Raw genomic sequence first — 21,842 nt, 5'->3', positions numbered from 1 at the left:
AAGAGTTTGGAGAAAACACTAACTTGTTAGGCAAAGCCATGTCTTACATTAATATGAAGGAGTGGATCTCGCATTTAATTCTTAATTTTGCCCCAAGTTCTATATGATCTTCTACGCACCTCTGCGGTATTAAAACAGGCATCTATGAATAGCACCAAAATAACCTAATTACACTACATTCACCACTAATTTTGATCAAGATGTGAACAGCAGCCTCAGCAGCAAAGATCTGGCCTGTCAGCCAGCGTGGCCAAGTGCTGCTGCAACAGCTCACTGCAGAAATTATCTTCTCCTCAGCCTAAGAACTGAAGTATAAACCAATTGTAAACACTTCAGTTTATATATGGGTTAGGTTCCCTCGCTATTCAGAAGATAACGTACAGAAATGCTGTTTTCCAAGTCTGTGGTAAGAATAGGTTTTTAAGATAGAGCTTAATGGATTTACCTCTTGCACAGAGCAATGACCAGAGACTACCTCAGTTCAGCTCAGCAGCTTTCTTCAACATTAGATATGCTATCCCCAGAGCAATAACTGACCTTGTGTTATATTACAGCATCACTCCAACTCCTTGAAGTATTTACTCACACTTCAACCTAGAATCTTCTGAACCCTCCCTTTTGAAATCCCTGAGAAGCCAAGGACTGGGTTCAGAGGATAGCAAGCAAGCCAAATGCTATCTTCAGCTACACTCCCAATGGCCACATTCCAGCTGGATTAAACCTCTCCCCCTTGGCCCCATAGTCAGCAACTTCCACACTGCTTGTCTACTCATAACACTCATTTCTAAAATACAAGAAATAAACACTTACATCAGCACACATGCCACAAATTTGAAAATAAAATTAAATATTCTGAGAAAATATTTTTAGAAAAAGAAAAAAATTGACTGCATCTCAAAGAGACACCTTGAGTCAAAGAGACTGATTATCATTCCTTCCTGGTATCAATTCACCAGACACGTGATCACCAATTTCCCTCTTTTGGTTCATCAACAGACTGGAGACTTGCTCTAGTTGCCCTCTAGCAAAAGGAGGAGCAGGGATATGATTGCCCACAGCCAATGAGTTCTGGGGTGATTTATGTGGAAAATCACAGGCCTTCACTTTTTTTTTTGCTACAGTACTGTTTATGCATACATACACACACATACATACAGGCACATAAAACATTTAAATGGATTTTACTATGAAGAAAGGGACTTTTTTTTTTATCTGCCTGAAGGCTGAAAAAGTCACATCCATTCAGTTAGGAGTGTCTCCCTTTTCCACATCACTCCCTTGGTGCATGTGAAATACCTATGTTTTAGCCTCACCTCTCTCACCACTGCTCCCCTTTCCCCTTTCCTCTCAATTTCTAGACTAATAGTCAAAACCCAGATAATCTCCCAGTGATTTTATCATATGCTAACTGCAATCTTTTCATCTTCCAAGGGGCACCTGACCCCTTCTTCCTTCTCACTTGGAACCAAGCTAGGCCAGTTACAAACACTGCTTTATCTCTCTGGCATGCAATTAAATGAGGGTGCACCCCTCCTCATCTCAGCATCCTTGCTGCATTTCACACCTTGGATGACATAGGGAAAGTCAGATTCAACTCTAGAAAGCGCTACATATTTAAAACAAAGAAGAGCCAAACTTGTTTTCATGCTATGCACTGCAGCTTACCTTTCCCGAGGAACAGCAAACCAGTACTCAGGTTGCTTTATCTTTTTACTGTACTGTTGAGACATGGTGGTGCTCTGAGACGCAAAGGACTTTCTCATGGGCTTGCCTACTTTAATGCACAGAAACATTGGAGGAGTCTTGCTCTTCTCCTCTTTTGAAGGAAGCATATCTGAATGAGAGACAAAAGAAATCAGCTGCTTACAGGAAAGTACAAATACCGCAGTTGATAACCCATTATCGCAAAGATTAATAAGCTTGTGCAAAGGAACACTCAGAGGCACCATACACAGAATTAAACCAGACATATCATTCAATAGCAAAAATAGTTTAATAGATCCTCATTAATCCTAAACTGTGGCCATTACTTCCCATTTTGTCACAGCCTGTATCCCCTTTAGCTGTACGGCTGTGTACAGAATAGCACTGTAAAGCAAATCAGTCAGACGACTGGGCTGGGTGCAAACTGCTACACAAAGTAGGCAAGTAAATGGGACAGTGACAGCATATGACCCATCCAATAAAAGGGTGCACACACACGCACAAAGCCCAATCAGTTCCCAGCTCTGACGGTCAGACAGCCATAAACACATCTTTTGTTTGCACGGGACAGGGTCAAGCATAAAAGCAGTTTAAGTTCCTTAAGTTGCTAGTGTGACAAAAATATTGCTTATTAAACTCTAGCCTCAATCACACTGAGGCTGCCTCGTTCATTTTAGGAGTACACACAGAGCCATTTTTTTTTTTCTTCTCTTCCAATGACAGCCATCAGCAAATACAACCAGTGAGACAGAAAACCTTCCATAAGAAAGGAAAATAATTTTAAGAATAACTGGTTTTAAAATAAAGAATCCCACTCTAATCATCCCCCATCACATGATACAAATCAAGGGTGCATCCACTGGCTCACTGAAGTACCAAGACAGGAATATGAGTGCTCTAGGATAGACTAGTGCATAGAGGCACCAGGCTGTAGCAGAAATAGTAGTATGTGTACACACTATCTAAACTCAGATTTTATTTTGTAATATGCTTTCCAGTAACAGTCTGAATTTTATTTATGATAACCCAACAACCAACCAGGACTAAATGTCAGTCACTAGGACTCTACATATATTCCTACTTATAATTTCTTTAAGAGTCTCCATAGCATGAAAGACACTAGACAGATGCAAATAGTGTCACATACACTTCAACACCCTCCTTTACAGCAATGCACAACTACTTTGGATACTATCGGAAATACACTGATAGGCTTCACTGAAGCAAGAGAAGTTATATGGAGGGAAAATTCCTAGGTCATGAAGCATCCCTGTCAATACTGCACATTGATGATATTTCACTGTTCTCCTTAAAGCCAGTAAACAGAGGTGAAGATTATATAAATAGCGATCACTGAATATGGAAAAAGCACACAAGCTGCTTGTCAAACTAGAAACTTAGAGAATTCAAAGGTATTTTTCTTCTCCTAAATAGCAGATAATATAAAAACATAACATAAGAGTATAACATGAGTATAAAAAAGACCAGATAGTACAGAAAGAGGAAATTTAAAGCAGAAGGTTATCCATTCAAAGGTTACCGTCATAATGCTGTCCAAGTCTCAGAGGAAACAAGGATAACCAGCGACCTACCTTCAATTGGCACTTGAATTTTCTGCAGCAGCCACAGTCTGATTTCTGATTGATTGTCTAACTGTGCTTCTTGACAAGTCTTGTCTACAGCTGGTCCTAACGAAGAGTCCACAGACTCTTTCAGATCCTTTTCCTCTGCTGCTGCTGAGCTGATTTCTAATGAAGGTCCTTTCCTTTCAACACAGCAGGAATCAAGCTCCATACTTTTAATTGTATGGACTTCATTAGCTTGGGACTTTGAACAGCTAAGTGTAAGGTCTATGCCAATTGTTTTATTGTTTTCACCTTTCTGGATTTCAGCCTTGTGTAAGTCTTCAGATGACTGAGACCCATTCCCATCTTTATTGAGGTAAAATTCAATTAGTTTATCTTTCTCTAGCTCTTTCTTAGTGTCCAGTGCAGTCTCCACCTTACCTGTTGGGGAACTGATACATTTGTTTACTTCTGGAATAACATCTTGCTTTTCACACAGCTCTAAGTCTAAGTCAGCTTTAGGTTCAACACTGTCCTTTTTTTCCAAGGAATCAACTGTCAAGTGCTCCTGGACTTCTGTAGTGGGTTTGGTTACCTGCTGCTTAGTTCTCCCCAGCTCCCTGGGGTCAGCCAGCAAGCCTTCCATTACTGTGTTTTTCCTGTCCAACTCTCTATCCACACAAGATGACACCTTTTCCAGCTCAATGAAGTCATCATCTCCTTCTCTCAAAAGGGATTTTTCTTTGGTTTTGATGTCTGAAGCATTTTTTTCCCCAGAAGGCTCCTTGGCACATGGAACCATAGCAAACTTCTCCAAATGTTCAGTGGCAGTGATATTGTCAGGAAGCTCAAGTGACTTTGATTTGATTGAGCCTGTACTCTCAGATGACTGAAGAACTTCAAAATCAGCAGACTTTTCCTTATCTGAAGGCTTTATCTGTTTGGCACCCAGAGGAATGGATGGATCCCCATTCTGCTGCCTCTTCTCCTTGCTGAGGGATTTGAATTTGCTGAATGGATTTATATCTTTCTCAGAGGATAGGTCTTCCCATTCTCCTGGCCTGTACAGAGGACAAAGATCCTTTGGTATGTCACTGTCAAGGAAAATGATGGATGTACATAGGATGTTAAAAGCAAAATGGAAACAGAAACAAAAAAAACTGAAAAGAAAAAAATAATAATATACCAACTTAAGCTCTGAAACTAAAGCAAAAATTACTTTTGCCAAAATAAACATACATTGGTGGAAATAAGTGATTTTAAAGAAAACGGAGAAAAATACGGAAAGGATAATACCGAAATAAAATGAGTAAGCCACTTAGCAGAATGTGCCACATTGGTGAAGAAATGGTACATGTAATAATAATGTGCAAGTCATCAGAAGTTCAGTAACCAAAAAAACACAGGGCATGTATTTAGCTGCTGGAATTTCATTCATACTATATTAATATTGTTATTTCCCACACCTAACAATGAGTCAGCCTTTACAACCACCCATGCTTCGCAAACCAGTACAAATATGCTTTTGTGAAGAAAGCAAACTGGAGGTAAACTGCGCCCTGTTTGAACATGTTTACTGCAAAATGGTAACAGGCGATGGAGAACTGTTTTTCTCCTTTTATTTACCTCCATTATTCAAATGTACTGTTTGAATGCAGACTTCCCCAAAGATTTCTTTTTGAAGCATAAAACATTTCAAAAATCAAAAAAAAACCAAACTTGACAGCATACAACCTGAGCTCTTCATTGCTGCCAAAATGTCTGAGGTGAATGAGAACACGTGATTCTCATCACTTAGAAGTTAGTAAGAAGTTACTAAACAGTCTAGTAATAAGCGTAAGATCTTGAAATATTTCAAGAAAACGGAAGGAAGTAGATGGACTTCACTGATGAAACAGGTGTTGCATATGAGGGCAAAACCTTGCTTAAAACAAATATATAAAGGAGTTCCTAGATTATGCATAAATGGAAGTAGTCCACCCCAGAAAGTCTATTATGTATAATAAATGCTATCAACATATCTCTGGTTCTGAAGTGGAAGTATTCTACAGACAGGTATTTTTTCAAGTCCTGAGGATGGCAATTAAGGTGCTGTTATTTTCAAAAGTTTTAAATACTCCTCTCAGAGCTCTCCTTGTAACACAACAAATGGTCCAAATCTAAGCTCTTTCACTTCCACTGAAATAACCCCAGAGATGGGTCAGTGCAAGAGCCCAACCAATGCTTTTAATACTGTTTTTTATGGGTCTCTTTTGCACTTTGGTTCTTATATTCATGACCCATTTCTCTTTACTGCCATCGAAGTGTTCTAAAAACAAAGCAGAAGAACAACCCAAGTGGATCATTCCTTTGCTGGCACTTCCCCCCTCTGCTTTGTTTTATTCTGCTGCATTAAAACTCCTCCACTCCATTCCCTCCCTCCTTTTTCATGACCTATAGGGATGAACACTCCTTACGATGGCAATGCATCTTTTATCTTCATATGAGAGATGTCATTGTAGAGAGCTATTGAGACAACCTCCTCCATGGGGCAGATGAGCCCATATTCTTCACAGCCATTCTCAATTACCAGAGGATCAGACTTATGTGGGTCAAACATGATATTGTTTGGAGTTACTATCATGACTCCTCCAACTACGCCCTAAAACAGAAGGAAAAGTTAGTTAATTCATTTATCATTTGGTATTGGATTTTAGGCTACTATCCTGAAAAGAAAAACCTCTCTCCTACCATCTCTACCCTGTCACGCAATGTTTGCTAATAAAACATTTGGGTTTCCAATTGCATCAAGTCAGACATTTTAAGGAAAGCAAAGGAAAAGATAGTTTAGTAATACACAAGTTCCTGCCTGATAAGGAAGAACACCCAACTACCTTCAATGCTGCCTGCTACAAGCTAAAACTGCAGATTGTTAATCTGCAAAATAGGTTAGCGGATTTAGAAATAAAAAAGTAGCATTTTATTCTAGATGCAGCCACCTTCATTTGATACATGAATTTATATGCACCCAGCATACCTGAAGGCAGTCTTATCCATGGAAATGTCAAGGTTACTATGCTAAACTACCTTCTAGGTCCCCTTGATCTAATCTCCCAGAGGGACATGCAAAAAGCTTCTATATAGAAGGACCTGATATGAAACAGCTTCTCCCTGATCTAGAAGCAGCTTCTACCACTGACCCAAGCATATTTTGCACAGCAGAAGATATTTAATTCTTCAAAACATTCTCTAGTCATGGATTCGATAGGAGGCTGCATAAGCCATTATTCAGCATCTAAACCATGGTAACTGACCATTTTTCAAGTTTTACAAAGGTTTGACCAAGTTTTACAAAGGAGATTTCCAACGCCTGTCTCCTGCAACCCTCTCTTCCAGACAAGCTACACTATCCACCAGACCACCTCAGAAGCTGTGCATCATGACATATGGCAAATAGAAGCCACAGATCAACAGGAACGACCTACACTGTAAATACTGTTAATTATCCAAGGTAATCTGCAAAGCAACCCAAGGAAAACTAGCAAATAGGCAGGTAAAGTTTCACAAGCTTGGTTTTGTTTTGCTTTTTTTTATTAAGTCAGGGATATGTCAAGCTGGTAGCTTGGCACTGGCAAGCAAGTACATGTGTGCCTGCTCCTCTGTAAAGCGAAGTCTGTATTTATTTCCCATTTGCTTCTCCTGTATGACTCACGTACACGTGTCTGGTTTGCGTTTGGATGAAACAATCAAAATCAGGAGCAGAGACTTCTCCCACAGGTATGTAACTCTAGTCAGCCAGAAGAGCAACACATCAATCAGTAAGCTGTGCTACCTACCCAGCTACCGCAGGAAACAAGGCAACAAGGGATTTTAGCTAGACTGGCAAAGAAGCTGTCCCGCTTTTGATTTTTCTGACTGCAAATTACTTTTCCAGTCCTGCAGCCGTAACAATGGCAATCTGTATCCTTTGCAGCAAGCAAGCATCACATAACAAAGAGACAGTATTTCCCCAATTTACATGCAAGACATCAAGTTGCCCTCTATTACTTAGCAGACTGGAAAACTGCAGAGTGGTTAAATACAGTATACATCCACTGGATGCCAAAAGAAACCAAAAATTGCAGGTGTAAACATAGAACCTTACAAAAGTCAGAACTAAGGGAAAAAGATGTTTAAACTACAAAGGTTATCATCTTGAGTGTTAAAAAACCCACAGAACTTGAAAACCCAACAATGCAGACATCTAACTGAAACCAGAGTCAACAAGAGTAGATATATCAAGGCACATAGTTCAAGAAGACAGCTTCTTGCAACCTTGAGAAGAAAAGAGGGTTGAAATACCACCCAAGATTTGTGCCTTCGCTTCTAAACCAGCTGCTGAAAAAATTAGTCAAAGCACAGTCGAAACACATAGGTTACAAGAACACTTGCAAGAAAAAAAAGAGAAGGTTGTAACATGCAACATTTATCTTTTTATCAGGGTTTGCATGACCTCCACCAGGAAGTGCAGAAGCAACACGGACCTATTCGGAAACACTGCTCTGGAAACAGTTAAAATTTAGCTTAAAGTCATAAACGAAACAGATAGGCATGTGCTCATTTTACGAAGCTGTTGCACAACTTCATGGAACTGGACAACTAATCCTGACACGTCATAACTCTGAAGTGCATTCTTCTCTGTGTATCTAGCAATACACTCTTAAACAGATAATTCTAGTAAGACACTGTAAGTGAATGAATATGGAGAGAAGAACTATTCTTTCATAAAGCAATTCTCATAACTGATTCACAGTACGAATAAACACAGCAATGACAGATCAAGTCACCATACCATTTATATTCTTTACAAACACGAAGCATGTTTGACTCTCCCAGTATTCATCTCCCACTTATCCAAACAGATTTTGCTTTTAAAATCCCTCAAACAATATCCCAAAGCCAGGTTTCACCTACCTTACCGTCTGTGAAGTAACGACAATTCATTTTCAAAAATTTCACAACCACAGGCTCATCCTCTTCTGAAGTAGAGGACAGGACTCTCTCAACTGGTTTGAGGGCCTTCCTTGCCAAATCAGCATCCTTAAAAAAGAAAATGTTCAGTGCAGAAAAACAGGACCAGAATCATATAGTTTCAGATTTTGGAAAACTAAAAGGCCAGGTTCAATCAAATATTTTCCTTTTGTTTACAGAAGAAAAGCGGTGGTCATCATGTATGTACACCTCCTGCAGTACCTTGTGTGGAAGAGAAGACCTTGTAACATTACAGAAACCCTCCATACTTGTTATTTACAAGCGAAAAATTAAAAACACCAAGGCAAGTCAGCTCACTGAACAAGTACTCTTATAACGAGAGGGCCAGTCCTGCCACCTCATCTACACACTGAAGAACTCTGCACACAGTGCACAGGTGTCATTCCCCATGCAAGCGGCAAAGAGGCATGAGACTTGGGTTAAACTCAGTTATTCACTCCAGGCTTCTCTCCACTTTCCTTATCATTACTTATTGATTTGAAATGTCTAATTGCTTCAACATCAGCAAGTGGACAGCTAAACTCCCTAAAACTAATACCTAAAATCATCATGGCCAACCACCTTTCTAAGGAAAATGAAAGATCAGCTACACCAAGTCCTTTCACGAAGATTCAATCCAGCAGTTCTGGCTACGTAACACAAGTCTATATACAGTACTACCATAGTACATTTAACTAGAAAGAAACTTACTGCTCAGACTAAATTAACAGCCTCTGCGCTCAAGGATCCCAATGCAGGACTCAAGGCTCTGGACTACAGAGCAGCATAGAATTCTCCACAGTGAAACACTGAGCATTTCTTCATAAACTTTCCATTCCTTAAAAAAAATATACACTACACCATTTTTAATTGCTTTGACAGACTCTGGGTCCAACTTAACTTGTACTAGGATTCTATGCTCAGACAGAAATACTTTCATTTGGAATATTTTAAAGAGATGATAAATTTTGTAGTACAGCAAATTAAAACTAGTGTTATTCAGTACACTACACACAAGGTCCGAACTGTAACCTCAAAAAACTGCTACTTATATAGCCTTGAATCTCAGCTTCAGAATCAGAAATGGGTTTGTGAGCTTAAGACCAGTGAATCAACATCTGACTTACAGGCAGTTTATCATATTCAGCATCTGAGGACGAAGGAGAAACGGGGGCACCGGGACTGAAAGAAGACAGCCTCATAGCACTTGTTTCCGGCACAAAGAGAATCTAAATACAAACACTTATGTCAAAACAGTAAGACACAGGCTTTAAAAAGTTACTGAATATAAATACTATGTTCTACTAGAAAGACAACCCAATACTGATTACTCATTATTCCACTACACTCCTTAAAGCTCCTTATTCTACAGTCCTTCATAGGTGGTGCTGGTGGGGCACAGGCAAGTCTAATCAATTACATGATCTAGCCTTACCTTTTGGGTTGTAGCATAAGCAAGAAAATAAAACATTTTCCTTAGAATGGGAACCTCAACCCCCGCCCCCCAAGATTTATAGTCCCAGGTTGTCTGACAACTATTGTATCTATAATAAATATGTAAAAATGTATCTATAATAAAATACGTAACTCTAAAATGACTGAATAATGAGCCTGTAACAGCAAACGCTGGTCCAAAGCGGCAGCCATTGGTGAAGACGGGGGTTTTTAGTGCTAGAAGTCTATAGCAGTCTGCTTTAAGTTTTCTGTTTCCAAGAACATACTTGCATCTCCAAATTAAAGCAAATATTCTTTATATGAATCAGCATTTTAGCATCATGTACTATATTTAAAAGAAAAAAACTCCAAACCTTACACTAATACATGTGTATATAAAACTATAATGCTTTGTTTGAATTTTCCCATTCCCTCACAGTGAACATCCTAGATTTTTAGTACAGCAGTACTAAAATTACAGTACAGCTTTGGACTTCCACCTCAAATAAAAACACAGCACTGTTTGTTGCAAGTATCAGAGCAATGAAAGATACTTCTAAAGTTAAAAACTGTATACAGTTTAAACTAAAAATGTTCAGAAAAATAAAAACATTTTCCTTATCCCAGCTTTTGTCTGTTGGATATTCTTAGGCAAGTTACGCCATCTCTTTGTGTCTCAGTTTTCCCATCCACAAATGAGGACAGTTGAATCTCTTCACATCTGTGAGGCAGAAGTAGAGATCTGCTTTCATGAACCATACGTTAGCCTCCACATTTGCATTTCCATTACCTGACAGTCCCCAAACCAGTTTATCTTACAGGAGATCGACCTGTATGGCTAAGAGCCATTTCAATAACTCTCCAGTTCTTTCATGTATTATATATATCTTTTATCTAGGCTGCGCAAGAATTCAACTCTCTTGCAACAGCTACATTACCCTCTTGAGCTTCAGAGTCATCTTTAAACTTTAGTGACAGCAAACAAATAACAGAAGTTAGATATGGCAATTACAAATCTCCCAAATCCAGGTGAATCTAATGAGTTTGTCTTTGAGGAATTTAAATTACTGTCTATTGTCATTGCATCCAAGTACCTAAAAGACGTGAAAGTAGTAAAAAGCTTTTAAATACATAGCAAATAATCAGGTTTCAGGTATAAAAACCAAAAGGTTTACCTGGCCTGGCACAATCGTCTGTGTGAAAAGCTTATTGAGCTCCACAAGCTTGTTTGGGGTGATGTTAAACTTTAATGCAATGCTGTTTATGGTGTCCTGATTTCCAGCCTGAAGAAAGAGTTGAAGCTTAAGATACCACAGTGAACACATTCAGTGCATCAGCTGAACTAAAATCATCTAACAGTGTTTGCATGGAATAGGTTTGATGATCTCAACACATCCCATGTTTAATAGCTTACATGATAAGCCACTACCAAGAAAACGGAAAAAAATACTCTCTCATACTACACAGCAGATAAAATGAAGAGGTGTCACAGATGTTCCTCTCCTTTTCTATAAAACTTGAAAGCAGCACCACCTTATTTAGAACTGACCTGGCAAGTGGGAAGAGGACATGCACTAGAAATTTCACGACACATTCAACACTCGCAATACATCAGGCATTTGTGCTGTTCCCACTGCAGCCCCCATTCAAGGACCTGGCTGGCTCACACAGAGCCTTCCTGGGCAGAGCATGTCCTCTGAGCTGCCACAGCAACACACTGCCAACCTGCTCCAGCCTGGAGACAGAGGCCTCACATCATCTCAGGACCAAGCACAGGCCAACCACATGGCGACCTCAGCAATTCTGTGGAGTGGAAGTATTTGTCAGAATAATAAAACTAATTGCTCTACTAAGGAGTCATGGTGCAGAAGTTAAAACAGAACTAGCAACTGCAAAAAAGAGGCAGAGGACCTAAGTTGAACAATGGTTCAGGATGTAAGCCTAGCTGTTCCCACACACCAGTATTAGGTCCAATCCTTGTTGAGATAGGTACAAACTGCAGCAATATTCACTTAATGTTTGCAGTCTTGTGTCACTGGCTCCCTCTCAACCTTAACAACTTCACTTTCAAAAAGTACACATGAACAAAGCACACACTGATACTTACAGTATATTCTATGGTACCATGGGGTTTCTGAGAAACCATTTTTTTCTCTTTCTTTTCATTGGTTTTGTTTTGATTGTCATCTGAAGAGGAAACAAAAAGATGCAAGTAGTTGACTTTCAAGACCTTTGCCAATATGAAAATCACAGCTGTGAACAGGAACAAGAGGACTAATCAAAACATTATTATACCTTGAAGTTGCATTGCAACGCAAGCAAAATTTCATCAAATATAACAGGTTAAGTAATCATTCAGGAACTCCTCAAGAGTAATGTGTACACAATACCACATCATGGTAGCAATTCTGCATTGATTTTCTCTGTGAATCCTACACAATTCAACTTCACAGTACAAGTACTTTATGTGATGAGCTGCTATCAAGGCTGAGGTAGAAAAAACAGCAGATGAATGCACATACTGATCCTGCATCACTATGACCACAACAAATAACGGTTAATCACTTTACCACCAGTACATCGGGTTTAAACACTATTTTAAACGCTGGTGGTAGAAGTACGCCAAGAAGCCTGCAAACATGCATACATACAGTCAAGCATCATAAAGCTTGTTCGGAGGATATTTTCCATCAGTACTAGTATGCAAAACTCGATGCACTTGCAGAAACCCTAGCAGGACCCAAAAGGCACACGAGTCCTCAGCAGTGTGAGCAAGGGAGCAATTTCCAATTCTTAGCACAGCAGACAGCAAGTGAAGCCAAGGATCAGGGAGGATGCCAGCTGCCCAGCGCGCCTCAGCCCCACGGCACGCACCCTCCAGACCCAGAGCCCAAGACCCACATACCTGGGGGGAAAGAGGGTGGCACACAGCCCCAGCTCCAGCAGCATGGCCGAGGCGCAAAAAGGCTGCGCATGGCTGCCCTGCTTGCTGGGCCTGCTCACCCCCAGCCCTTGGCTGCAGCCCAGCCAAGACACGGAGAGTCGAGAGGATGAGGCAGAGCTGGGCCTGGCAAAGCCAGCAGCAGAAGCCCAGATCAGGGAGATGTTTCCCTGCTGGGAGGACCGGTCCTGCGGTCCAAGCTGGCAGCTCCAGGAGGTCAGAGAGGAAAGGCTAGGGAATGGCAGAGAAAGGCTTCTGGCTCGCATTCAGGCTTTGCTGCAACCTCTGCTATTTCCAGAGAGCAAGAAGCAGATAGTAATGAGAAGGGCGAGGGCTTGCCTGCCCCACTGTAAGGTACACAAGAATAAAGGAGGAGCCCAGAAGTTCACTGCACCTGACCCTTCCGCCAGCCCACTTTCACAGTGAGATTAACGCTGGGGACTGCCTCAACCTCTTCCAGAGGCTGCGAGGTCAGAAACCATCTCCTTCAGTCGACAGAGACTCACAAGAGCCCAGGCTGGTGTGTGCAGCCGAACACACATCCAGGCGTGACTGCAGGAACAGCCTACTACCTGCCAGAGAGGCAGTCAGGAGAAGTGCCATGGTTTGCCATAGGATAGACAGCATCCTAAGAGAGGTGGAAAGCATGCTGGGACTAAATACACACTATTGAAGTGCACAGAATCATGGAATGGTTTGGGATGGAAGGGACTTTAAAGATCATCTAGTTCCAACCCCCCTGCCATGGGTAGGGACACCTCCCACCAGATCAGGCTGCCCAGTGCCCCATCCAACCTGGCCTTGAACACCTCCAGGGATGGGATATCCACAACGTACCCAGGCAACCTATTCCAGTGCCTCACCACCTTCACAGTGAAGAAATTCTTCCTTATGTCCAATTTAATTAGTTTAATGCTGTGTTGCACCATTTCATCCAGTTAAAATTCTTCCCTGACAGCATTTTGGAACAAAGCATACCTCAGCAATCTCAGAAATTTCACCTTAGAGTGGAGACCCACAGTGAAACTTTTAGAATTATCATTCTTGTTGTCTTTTTCTGATCATTTGCGTTTCCACCATTGTCACATTTGATCAAAGTCAAATCAGTCAGGTGAAGGATGGAAAAAGGGGTAATGACAATTTTAGCAGAGCACAGTTATTAAACCATCAGAAATATAATGCCAATAGGACAAAGAAGTGGCAAATAGTGGATGTTCTTAATCCATTATTCAGGTACAACTGCCAATATGGTCATAATCGTGCCAGAAGAAACTATGCCAACAAACAATGAGTGTGTTCACACTATAATATAATAAATGTGTCTCACACCCATGCAGGCAAACTACCTAAGCTGCCTGTGAGCCATCACTGCAGAGATAAAAAACACTTATGGGTAGATTTCACCTTCTAGTAAATAATTTGGTCTAGCTGGAAAAAGTAGACAAGTTTTCAGGTATATTAACCCTTGCTTGGCTCTGCAACAGCACACAAAGTAGTAAACAGTTAGAAACACTTATCTCTTACTCACTAGACATGCATCAGTAAGATTTTTTAAGTTTGTGTGGGGAAATAAAAGTAGCCCAGAGAGATGTAGAGAGAAAGAGAGATTTTGTACCTGCAAATTCTGAAAAGGTTTAAGTCTGTGTGTGGATGGCAGGAATAAAAATATGCAATAAAAGCAGTTTCTCCGCAGAGCTTATGATGTTTGGTGTTAGCTAAACATTTTCATTCCGAAGCTTTGTCTTTGGAAGGTGGGATGGTGACCAAAAGCTGACCATGACAGCAACCACTATGCCACCATGGCACAAGACCACCACAAAACACTCTAGCAATACAGATAACTTTCTCCTTTACAGCTTCTGACCTGGGAAGAGATGTTCCTCTCTCACACACCTCCCTCCCTGTGAAATACACTGTATTTTTCAGGCCCTCCTAACTGCACTGGCTGCTTAAGTTTGGATATTAAAAATACTACCTAGTGAAAAGTTACAATTTGAAATACTAAGACACAGAATGTGCTCATGTGCTCTAGTTCTTGGCCAACAGGACTGTGGGTTCGTTTTATTAGTAGGGTCCCCAACACAACCACGATGCAACACAGAAAAGTGAGCTAAATCGCCACACAAAGCTGAAAACCCAAAACAGGACAGAAAAATAAAAAAGTTCAAAAGACAAGCAGAGCTTAGAGTAAACTTAATACAGTCTTCTTTTGCCAATAAAGGTGAACAATTCCTAAATAAGCCAAAGAACTAGACAGCTTGCTTTTCTTTCACATCTACATGCAAGATTATATATACGGCCTGTTGTACAGACTGTTTAGCTACAGGCTAAAAGGAGCAGTTGCTGCCTGTGAACTTGTTTTCTGAAATCAAAATCTGACACTGCTTGCCTAGGCACATTTTTATTTCCCTCACCGTTGCGCCCCCCCCCCCCTTTTTTTTTAAATCCCACCAAGGGGTTCTGGACACTGTGGTCACACTGAGCATAACTCTTTTGCAGGCTTTGAAAATTCCAACCCATATAATATCATTGTGAATCGGAGAAAGTCTTAACTAGTCTGTCTTAACTGTGCATATAAAGTTTTAAAAGAATTTAAAAATTCAGACCTTCAGAGGAAAAAATGCCAATGAATCTATTAAATGTGACAGGCACTGCTAACCCCACCTACTGTACACACAGCAAGGCCAAGGTCACAAATTATGCTCTGCATGATTGGTTACAGTGGACGGGGTGGAAAGCAAACAGAACACCACAATATACTACTTCTCCAGTTCCCTTTTCTCTCTCATTTCTCCTTTAGGAAGCCAAATGTTTTCTGATGTACTTTGAAGGCAGTTAGTTCTCATAGTAGAGGCATGTAGACATGTAGGCATGATAGTGTCCTTGGTAATCACTTTTCTTTCAGACAGAATGAGATTGAGCAGCCACAAGCTTTAAGTTAGAAGCTACTGGCTGCTTTTTGAACTTGGACATTTGCTTAGCGGTGAAGTGAATCACGGTTCTGTCTCCCAAGTTTTCCTGCACTGTACATACACTGCAGATGCAACTGAACAACCACGAGAAATGACTAGGTGTTAATGCAAATTTGATCACACTTCATTTTTAGGAAAAGGGCGGAGTGGGTGGACAGAACTCTCTGCGATTTCAGGAAACCTGTAAAATAAGAATAATGTAACAATAGTAAAATTAATGAGCAATGAGAAGAAGAATGCCAAGTGACAACAGGCAAGAAAATGCAGGCCTATTGAGAACAGAAAGGTCTAGAACAACTTTTTCTGCTCTTACTGATATATTTATAGCTAACTCAGTTTCCAGCAGATTGTTCATATTTCACTTTACAATGCTGTGGAAAACCTTACAAAAGAAGAGTTACCTAGGAATGATTTGGAAAGCAACTGTTGAAGGAGTATGACAAAGAAGTTGCTCAGTTTATCATCCAAAATACCTTGACGCATGATAGGAGAATTACACCTCTGCAACTACGTAAATAGCTGTATAAGTAGATTGAACAGGTCAAGAAACATCAAGAGAATCCAGGGCTGCTCACGCTGACACAGCATGTGTCACTATGTCACTATGGGTCAGCTCTGGGTCGCCATGTGTCACTCTCGCTCGCTCTGGGGCAAGATGATACCATCAATACCAATGTTATGAACTAACCTGCTGCCAGACAAAACCAGTGCGAGGTTTTGCAGTGCTGGCAGTGACAGTGGAACCTGCCTGACAGTTCCCAGCCATCAGTTAGGTTGGCCTCTGGTATGCTGGGATTGGCAGGAATACTGAAGTAAACAAGGGGCCAAAGGACTGACCACTTCCCGCACCAAGTAAACTCAGTAGCCTGAGAGAATAAAGGCAAAGGCATGATTGGACCAAAAGTCCATTTTATTCATTAATCTCTGCCTTATTAACGCTTGGGGAGCATATAAATAGAGAAATAATTTCTTGGAACAGTCCCCTTGCCTTCTAGAAATCATGGATTTTCCCAGGGCAGAGAAGCAGCATCCACTAAACTGTCCAGTCCCTTCAAGACCTCCACATCAGTCCTGTGCAAATGAGCCCCACCACATCATGATCTGCTACATAAAGTAACACTTCCTTTCTTGTATTTTATACTTGATTGATTTCATTGAGCATCCTGGTTGGATGTTATTTTAAGGGTGAACAAATAAATAGTCCTTATTCACCTTCTGCATACCATTTACCACCTAAAAGACTTCCAACATCACATCTAGTTATTTCACTTTTTCAGGCTAATACTGACATACTTTAGACATTTTCCTATTTCTCTGATCACACAGGTTGTCCTTCTCATTAGTTTTTCTTCTCCTACTATATCCTTTTTGAGATGGAGGAAGGAAAGCCAAATGTAGAATTTAAGATGCAGAAAATATGCTAATTTGTGCAATGACTTAATGTGAATTTCCTTCAAACTGCTTATACTAGTCAAATTTTTCCCCATCACTGAGTACATCATTGCTGGTTTAGGACATTCCAGTCCTGTGCCTCTATGACAGATATGTTAGAAGAAATAAAACTATATTACCGCAGTCTAGCCAAGCACCAGGAGCAAGGAGTACAAACGCGAAGGTAGCTTTTAAGAATCTGAAATGCAATAAATTCAGGGGAGAACAGTTATCACTTGGAGTAACCTAACTGGAGTAGTGATAAGAAGTCAAGCAAACAAAGCTTCCTGGGGTAGTTCCCTTATCAGGGAATAAGGCCTGATAACAACTACCTCAACATAGATGAAGTACACTAAGTATCACATAAATCATTCCAGAGACACACAGAGACATCAACAATATGGAAGTCCTGCTTGGAAGTGTTAGAGGAAGACAAATGAGTTTATCTGAACATTTTTTTCTATCTCTACTTTCTAGACTAACATTTCAATGACTTCCAGCTATGTTATGTGCAGATATAAGATAATTTTTCCACAGACACCTTCCTGGCTCTTCTCATGGCCCCCAAAGCGAACTTAACAGCTTATACATTTAAATTACTATTTTTAAATAAAAAGTCCTTCTTTCAGCTCCTGTCAGGTGCAGGTGAGCCCCACCACCACAGGGGCCAAATCCCTGCTTTGCAACACCCTCCACACACTCTGACATCTCAGCACTTCCCAGATGCCGCAGCAGCCTTCTAGGAAGAGACATTATCCCAGCCTCATTCCCTCCGTTTTCCAGATGCAGCAGTAGCAGCTGGAGTGCACATCCGTAAAAAGGTTTTAAGGCATCCGGTGAGACTTGTCTCTCTAAGGACAAAGCAGCACGTTAAACATTCCCTGCTCAGATTTTGGCAGCAGAATGCTACCATACTAAAAGAGAACTAAATAAATATAGAAACCCAAGAAAACCTCACAACAACCCACCATGACTGCTTCTTAGTTCTGCTTCCCTCTTTTCCCACGCTCTCCTGTCAAGCCATCACCTTTACTTTTGCATGTTTTTCCTCTAGTGGATCATATTATCATTTGGCTTCCTCCTTTTCTACTGCTGAAGTAATTTGAAACAAAAAAGCAGCCATCACCCATCAAGGCCACAGTTGTGAACCTTCTCCTGCCACACAAGAAAAGTAATTCCTTGATCAATAAAAATCCAGGCACATCATTAAGGAATACATTTGCCTTGAACAACTTTTCTCTGTTCTCAATAAAAATTATCGCGATTTTCCACTAGTTATTTTTCAAGCAAGTCTTTCAAAGGAATAAAGAAATCACCAGAAATACGGGGCCTTAACAAAAGTGACAAGCAGTTCAAAGAACTAATATAGAAGAAGTAGTAACACCCTCTGCTATGAATGGAGAAGGTATTTTAAGGCACATGTAAATAAGAATTTGGCTATTGCTATTAATGTAATATTCATAGACTGCAGCTTCTACAAAAAAGTCCACAAAGACTTTCAAGGAACTTAAATCTCCTCTTCATTTACTCCCTCCTTCCCAAAATGCATCTTTACCTCCTTTGCAGAGGCACAAAGTAATGATATCTGTTTTAAGTTTTTAAGTGACCCTTTCCCACCACAGTCAAAGCAATTGAGGACTCATTGCCATCCTTCCCATGCAGCCACGCGCAGGGCTGGAGGAGAGACAGCACCCACACTTGGGCCACGGGGTGTTTTTGGGCAACGGGACACACAGAGGTACCTGCACACCCAGAAAACCTGCCCGCTGAGCAAGGGCTAAGGCTCTCCCTGCAGCAGGGCTCCTCTCAGCAGGAGTTTTGCAAGGAGACACTGTCCAGGGCAGCATCACTGCCACCTGAACAAGGTGGATACAGAGCTGGAGACCCAAGTCCTGCAGGGGGCACGAGCACTACCCAAGAGTGCCAAGCTCCACGCAGCTAAGCAGCTTTCATGCTGAAGATGGCAAAATGCTGCCACGTTCAAAGTTTTCTTCGTGAGGATATGCTTCAAAAATGAGGGGAAGAGAAAAGATCTAGCTTAAGAGGTCACTAAGGTTTAGCAAAAGAGAAGAAAAACCCTAACTCTCACCACTGAATTTCAGGAGGAGGTGGCACATGCACTCCAAGGAAAAACTGACACATTATTGTAAAGAAATAGAGACATAGCCAACTGCCAGTGCTTCGGCTCTAAATCTCAGCTGGAAAATAATATGGCAGCAGTTGAAATGAACTGAAACTGCAGTATGGCTGAAGTGGCACATTGCTAGGCACCCACAAAGAAGATGGAGAACATCCAGTAAAGGCAGAGGTGGTGGAGAGGTCCTGGCATTTGTTCCAGGTGCTGTCTGAAGACACAGGAAGGATTTCAATCAAACAATAACCTCCTATCAGACAGAAAACAGATGTACTTCGGTGGGTAGAAACCAGTATTTAAGAAACAGGTCATGGTGATGTTTGCCAAAGTGCAGCAAGCCTTTCTAAGCCCTTCTAGACGCAAGTACCTTATTGACAGAGACTTCACAACTGCTCCCATCAGGATGCTGATGGGCAACATAGCCCTTGTCTCCAGCTCTTGTGAAACTTATCCTGGGAAATGGGTGACTCCCACCATCTTCCAGGTGCAAAACAGTCTATCTGCAATGTAAACATTTGGATTCATGGGGAAGATGGAAGGAGAGAACAGCAGAATAGGCGTTCTTTGTAGCCAAAACAGGCAAGACAAGGCTATTGTGAGTGGTAACAGGTTTCTGATAGAGCAATGAATACAGATGGTAAAATAAGAGATGTCTTTGGGGCCACAAAGCCACTTTTTAGGCCTGACAGGGACCAGGCTTTGCCGCTAAACACACATTAGGAAAAACCTAAGATATGTATCAGCTGGACAGGAGAACAGCTTCAAGCTGCAACGGATCATATCTGTATTTGCCCTTAAGTAAACTGGTTGCACTCAGTTTTCTTTTGTGCTGGGGAACACGTCTTACATGGTGCAATTGTTTTGTGTCCTAAGCCTCCCTCAGATAGGCTGGGTGCAGGAGCAAACATTACCTTCAGCTGTCTGTGGATCAAAACAAAGATCATGTTCCCTTTCAGGTTTGAGGCAGAACACACACAGGTTTGAGGTAAACACACACCAAGACTATTCTTAAACAGCTGTTTAGATTTCAAGAAATAATGTTGTACGTCCCTATGGAATGTAATGTACAGAAATGTAATTATCCTGAGCATCTCTCCAAAGGTAAGAGTAATTTGTGTATCAAGATGCAAAAGGAAAACAAGTAAGAGAAAAGACTCTTTCTTCTGCTAGTCACATTTTGGGGAACAGTTCATACAATTTTTAAACCAAATCTTTATGATGCAACTGGAGTACTTCTGCAAGGAAAGTTCTTGCAGACAGAACTGAAGATCTCCTTATACGAGAGTGAAATACATATTTCACGAGGGTGAAATACATAAAAAGCTAACATTCATTAATTGTATTTTTAAACCATACATGGCTTTGCTTTTGGAGGAGACATAACTGATGTTGTGATACCAACTGCTGCTTCATTTTGGGTAGGAATTGCCCAAATGCCTAGGTCAGGTGTCCCAAGAACAATTTAGGGCTCTGAAGTAACTTCATTACCGTTGAAGATTTTACATCGGAACATTCTGAAGTCTTACTCCTTAATTTATTGGAACTGACAGTCCACACTACTATACTATAATTCTAGAAGGCATATGTCAAAAACACCAAATTGAGATGAAGTGTAGTATCAAAATCAAAAGGGAGTGCTCAAATGCCTCGAGTTCAACACAAGCTGTACATCTTTACATCTGTGTGACTTGTCCAAGAACACATAATGTTCCCGAATTCATATTTGTTCAAGGCAGCTATACAAGTAAACAACAGAAATAAAAGGAGTACATGAACTAAAAATCTAAACTGAGTAATCTTCCTTACACAAAAGGAAAAAAGTCTTCGGAGAACATGGAAATAATATGAACAGGTCTTAAATTAGAGGGCATTTAGAGCATATTAAATAACTGTAAATGTAACCATACAACACCTTGACCTCAAAAGCAGAGCCAATACTGCTTACGTAGAGGAAAGTGTTTACAGGACAAACCAAAACTCCCCATATGCAAGTACTTCAAAGAAAATGAAAGAATCACATGTCAAGAATCATTCGATTTGCGTTGCGAGGATGCAATAGGAACATAACCCACACAGCTACTTAATTGACTTCCGTGAAGGTGCAGTGACCTAGAAAATCAGTTTGGCAGCTTATTTTTAAACATAGCTTACTTAAGGCAGAAAAAAAGTTTTTGTCTAATGTGGTGCAATTATAAAAATTATTATATCCAGGACTGAGGCTTTAAAAGATTAATAAAGTTAGATCACAAAGAAGCATATGGCTTTTGTGCTCTGGATTCCTTCAATCTCACATTATTCAGCAGTGACAAGTGACACTCAATTCCTCTTCGGGGCAGACACAGGGGTATGGTTTCGCAAGCCAAATTAACAGCTCCTAAGATGAGAACAGAAAGAGATAGGAAGAGAGAACCGCTATCTTGAACTCTGGCTCTCATCTGATCCCACAGAGAGACAACTCAACTGATTAATCAATTACGTCAATTTTTTTCTTTGTTGGTCTAGTTAATCAACACATCTTACCTTGTGGTCAGGGAAATGCCACTGCCAGTTCAGAGAGAAGCTAACAAAAACTTAGGTCTAAGCACAGTGCCTCCCTGTTCAGTGGCAGGAAGGTGTTAATGCACACTGTAGAGTATCAGGCTCTTCACAGCACTCAGTTGTACTTTGAAACT

General features: G+C 40.8%; 1 protein-coding gene across 6 annotated transcripts in view; it reads right to left on the bottom strand.

The window, feature by feature from the left end:
• The window catches only part of NCOA7 (nuclear receptor coactivator 7), an 85,094-nt gene that overhangs the window by 12,999 nt on the left and 50,253 nt on the right, over positions 1-21,842 (bottom strand). For 4 of the 6 annotated variants that reach the window (XM_054062280.1, XM_054062279.1, XM_054062281.1 and 1 more), the window contains 7 exons: positions 11,800-11,879; positions 10,868-10,975; positions 9,386-9,487; positions 8,202-8,327; positions 5,726-5,910; positions 3,297-4,363; positions 1,666-1,834 (listed from right to left, as the gene is read on the bottom strand). In XM_054062280.1, the coding sequence (XP_053918255.1) occupies positions 1,666-1,834; positions 3,297-4,363; positions 5,726-5,910; positions 8,202-8,327; positions 9,386-9,487; positions 10,868-10,975; positions 11,800-11,879 (1,837 nt within the window). The remainder of the gene's footprint in view (positions 1-1,665; positions 1,835-3,296; positions 4,364-5,725; positions 5,911-8,201; positions 8,328-9,385; positions 9,488-10,867; positions 10,976-11,799; positions 11,880-21,842) is intronic. The other 2 variants (XM_054062283.1, XM_054062282.1) reach the window with 2 other exon arrangements.

The sequence above is a fragment of the Cuculus canorus genome, chromosome 3, assembly GCF_017976375.1.
Source record: "Cuculus canorus isolate bCucCan1 chromosome 3, bCucCan1.pri, whole genome shotgun sequence".
Taxonomy (NCBI): Eukaryota; Metazoa; Chordata; class Aves; order Cuculiformes; family Cuculidae; genus Cuculus; species Cuculus canorus.
The sequence above is the reverse complement of the archived record's forward strand: the minus strand, read 5'-3'. Positions and strand labels throughout refer to the sequence as shown.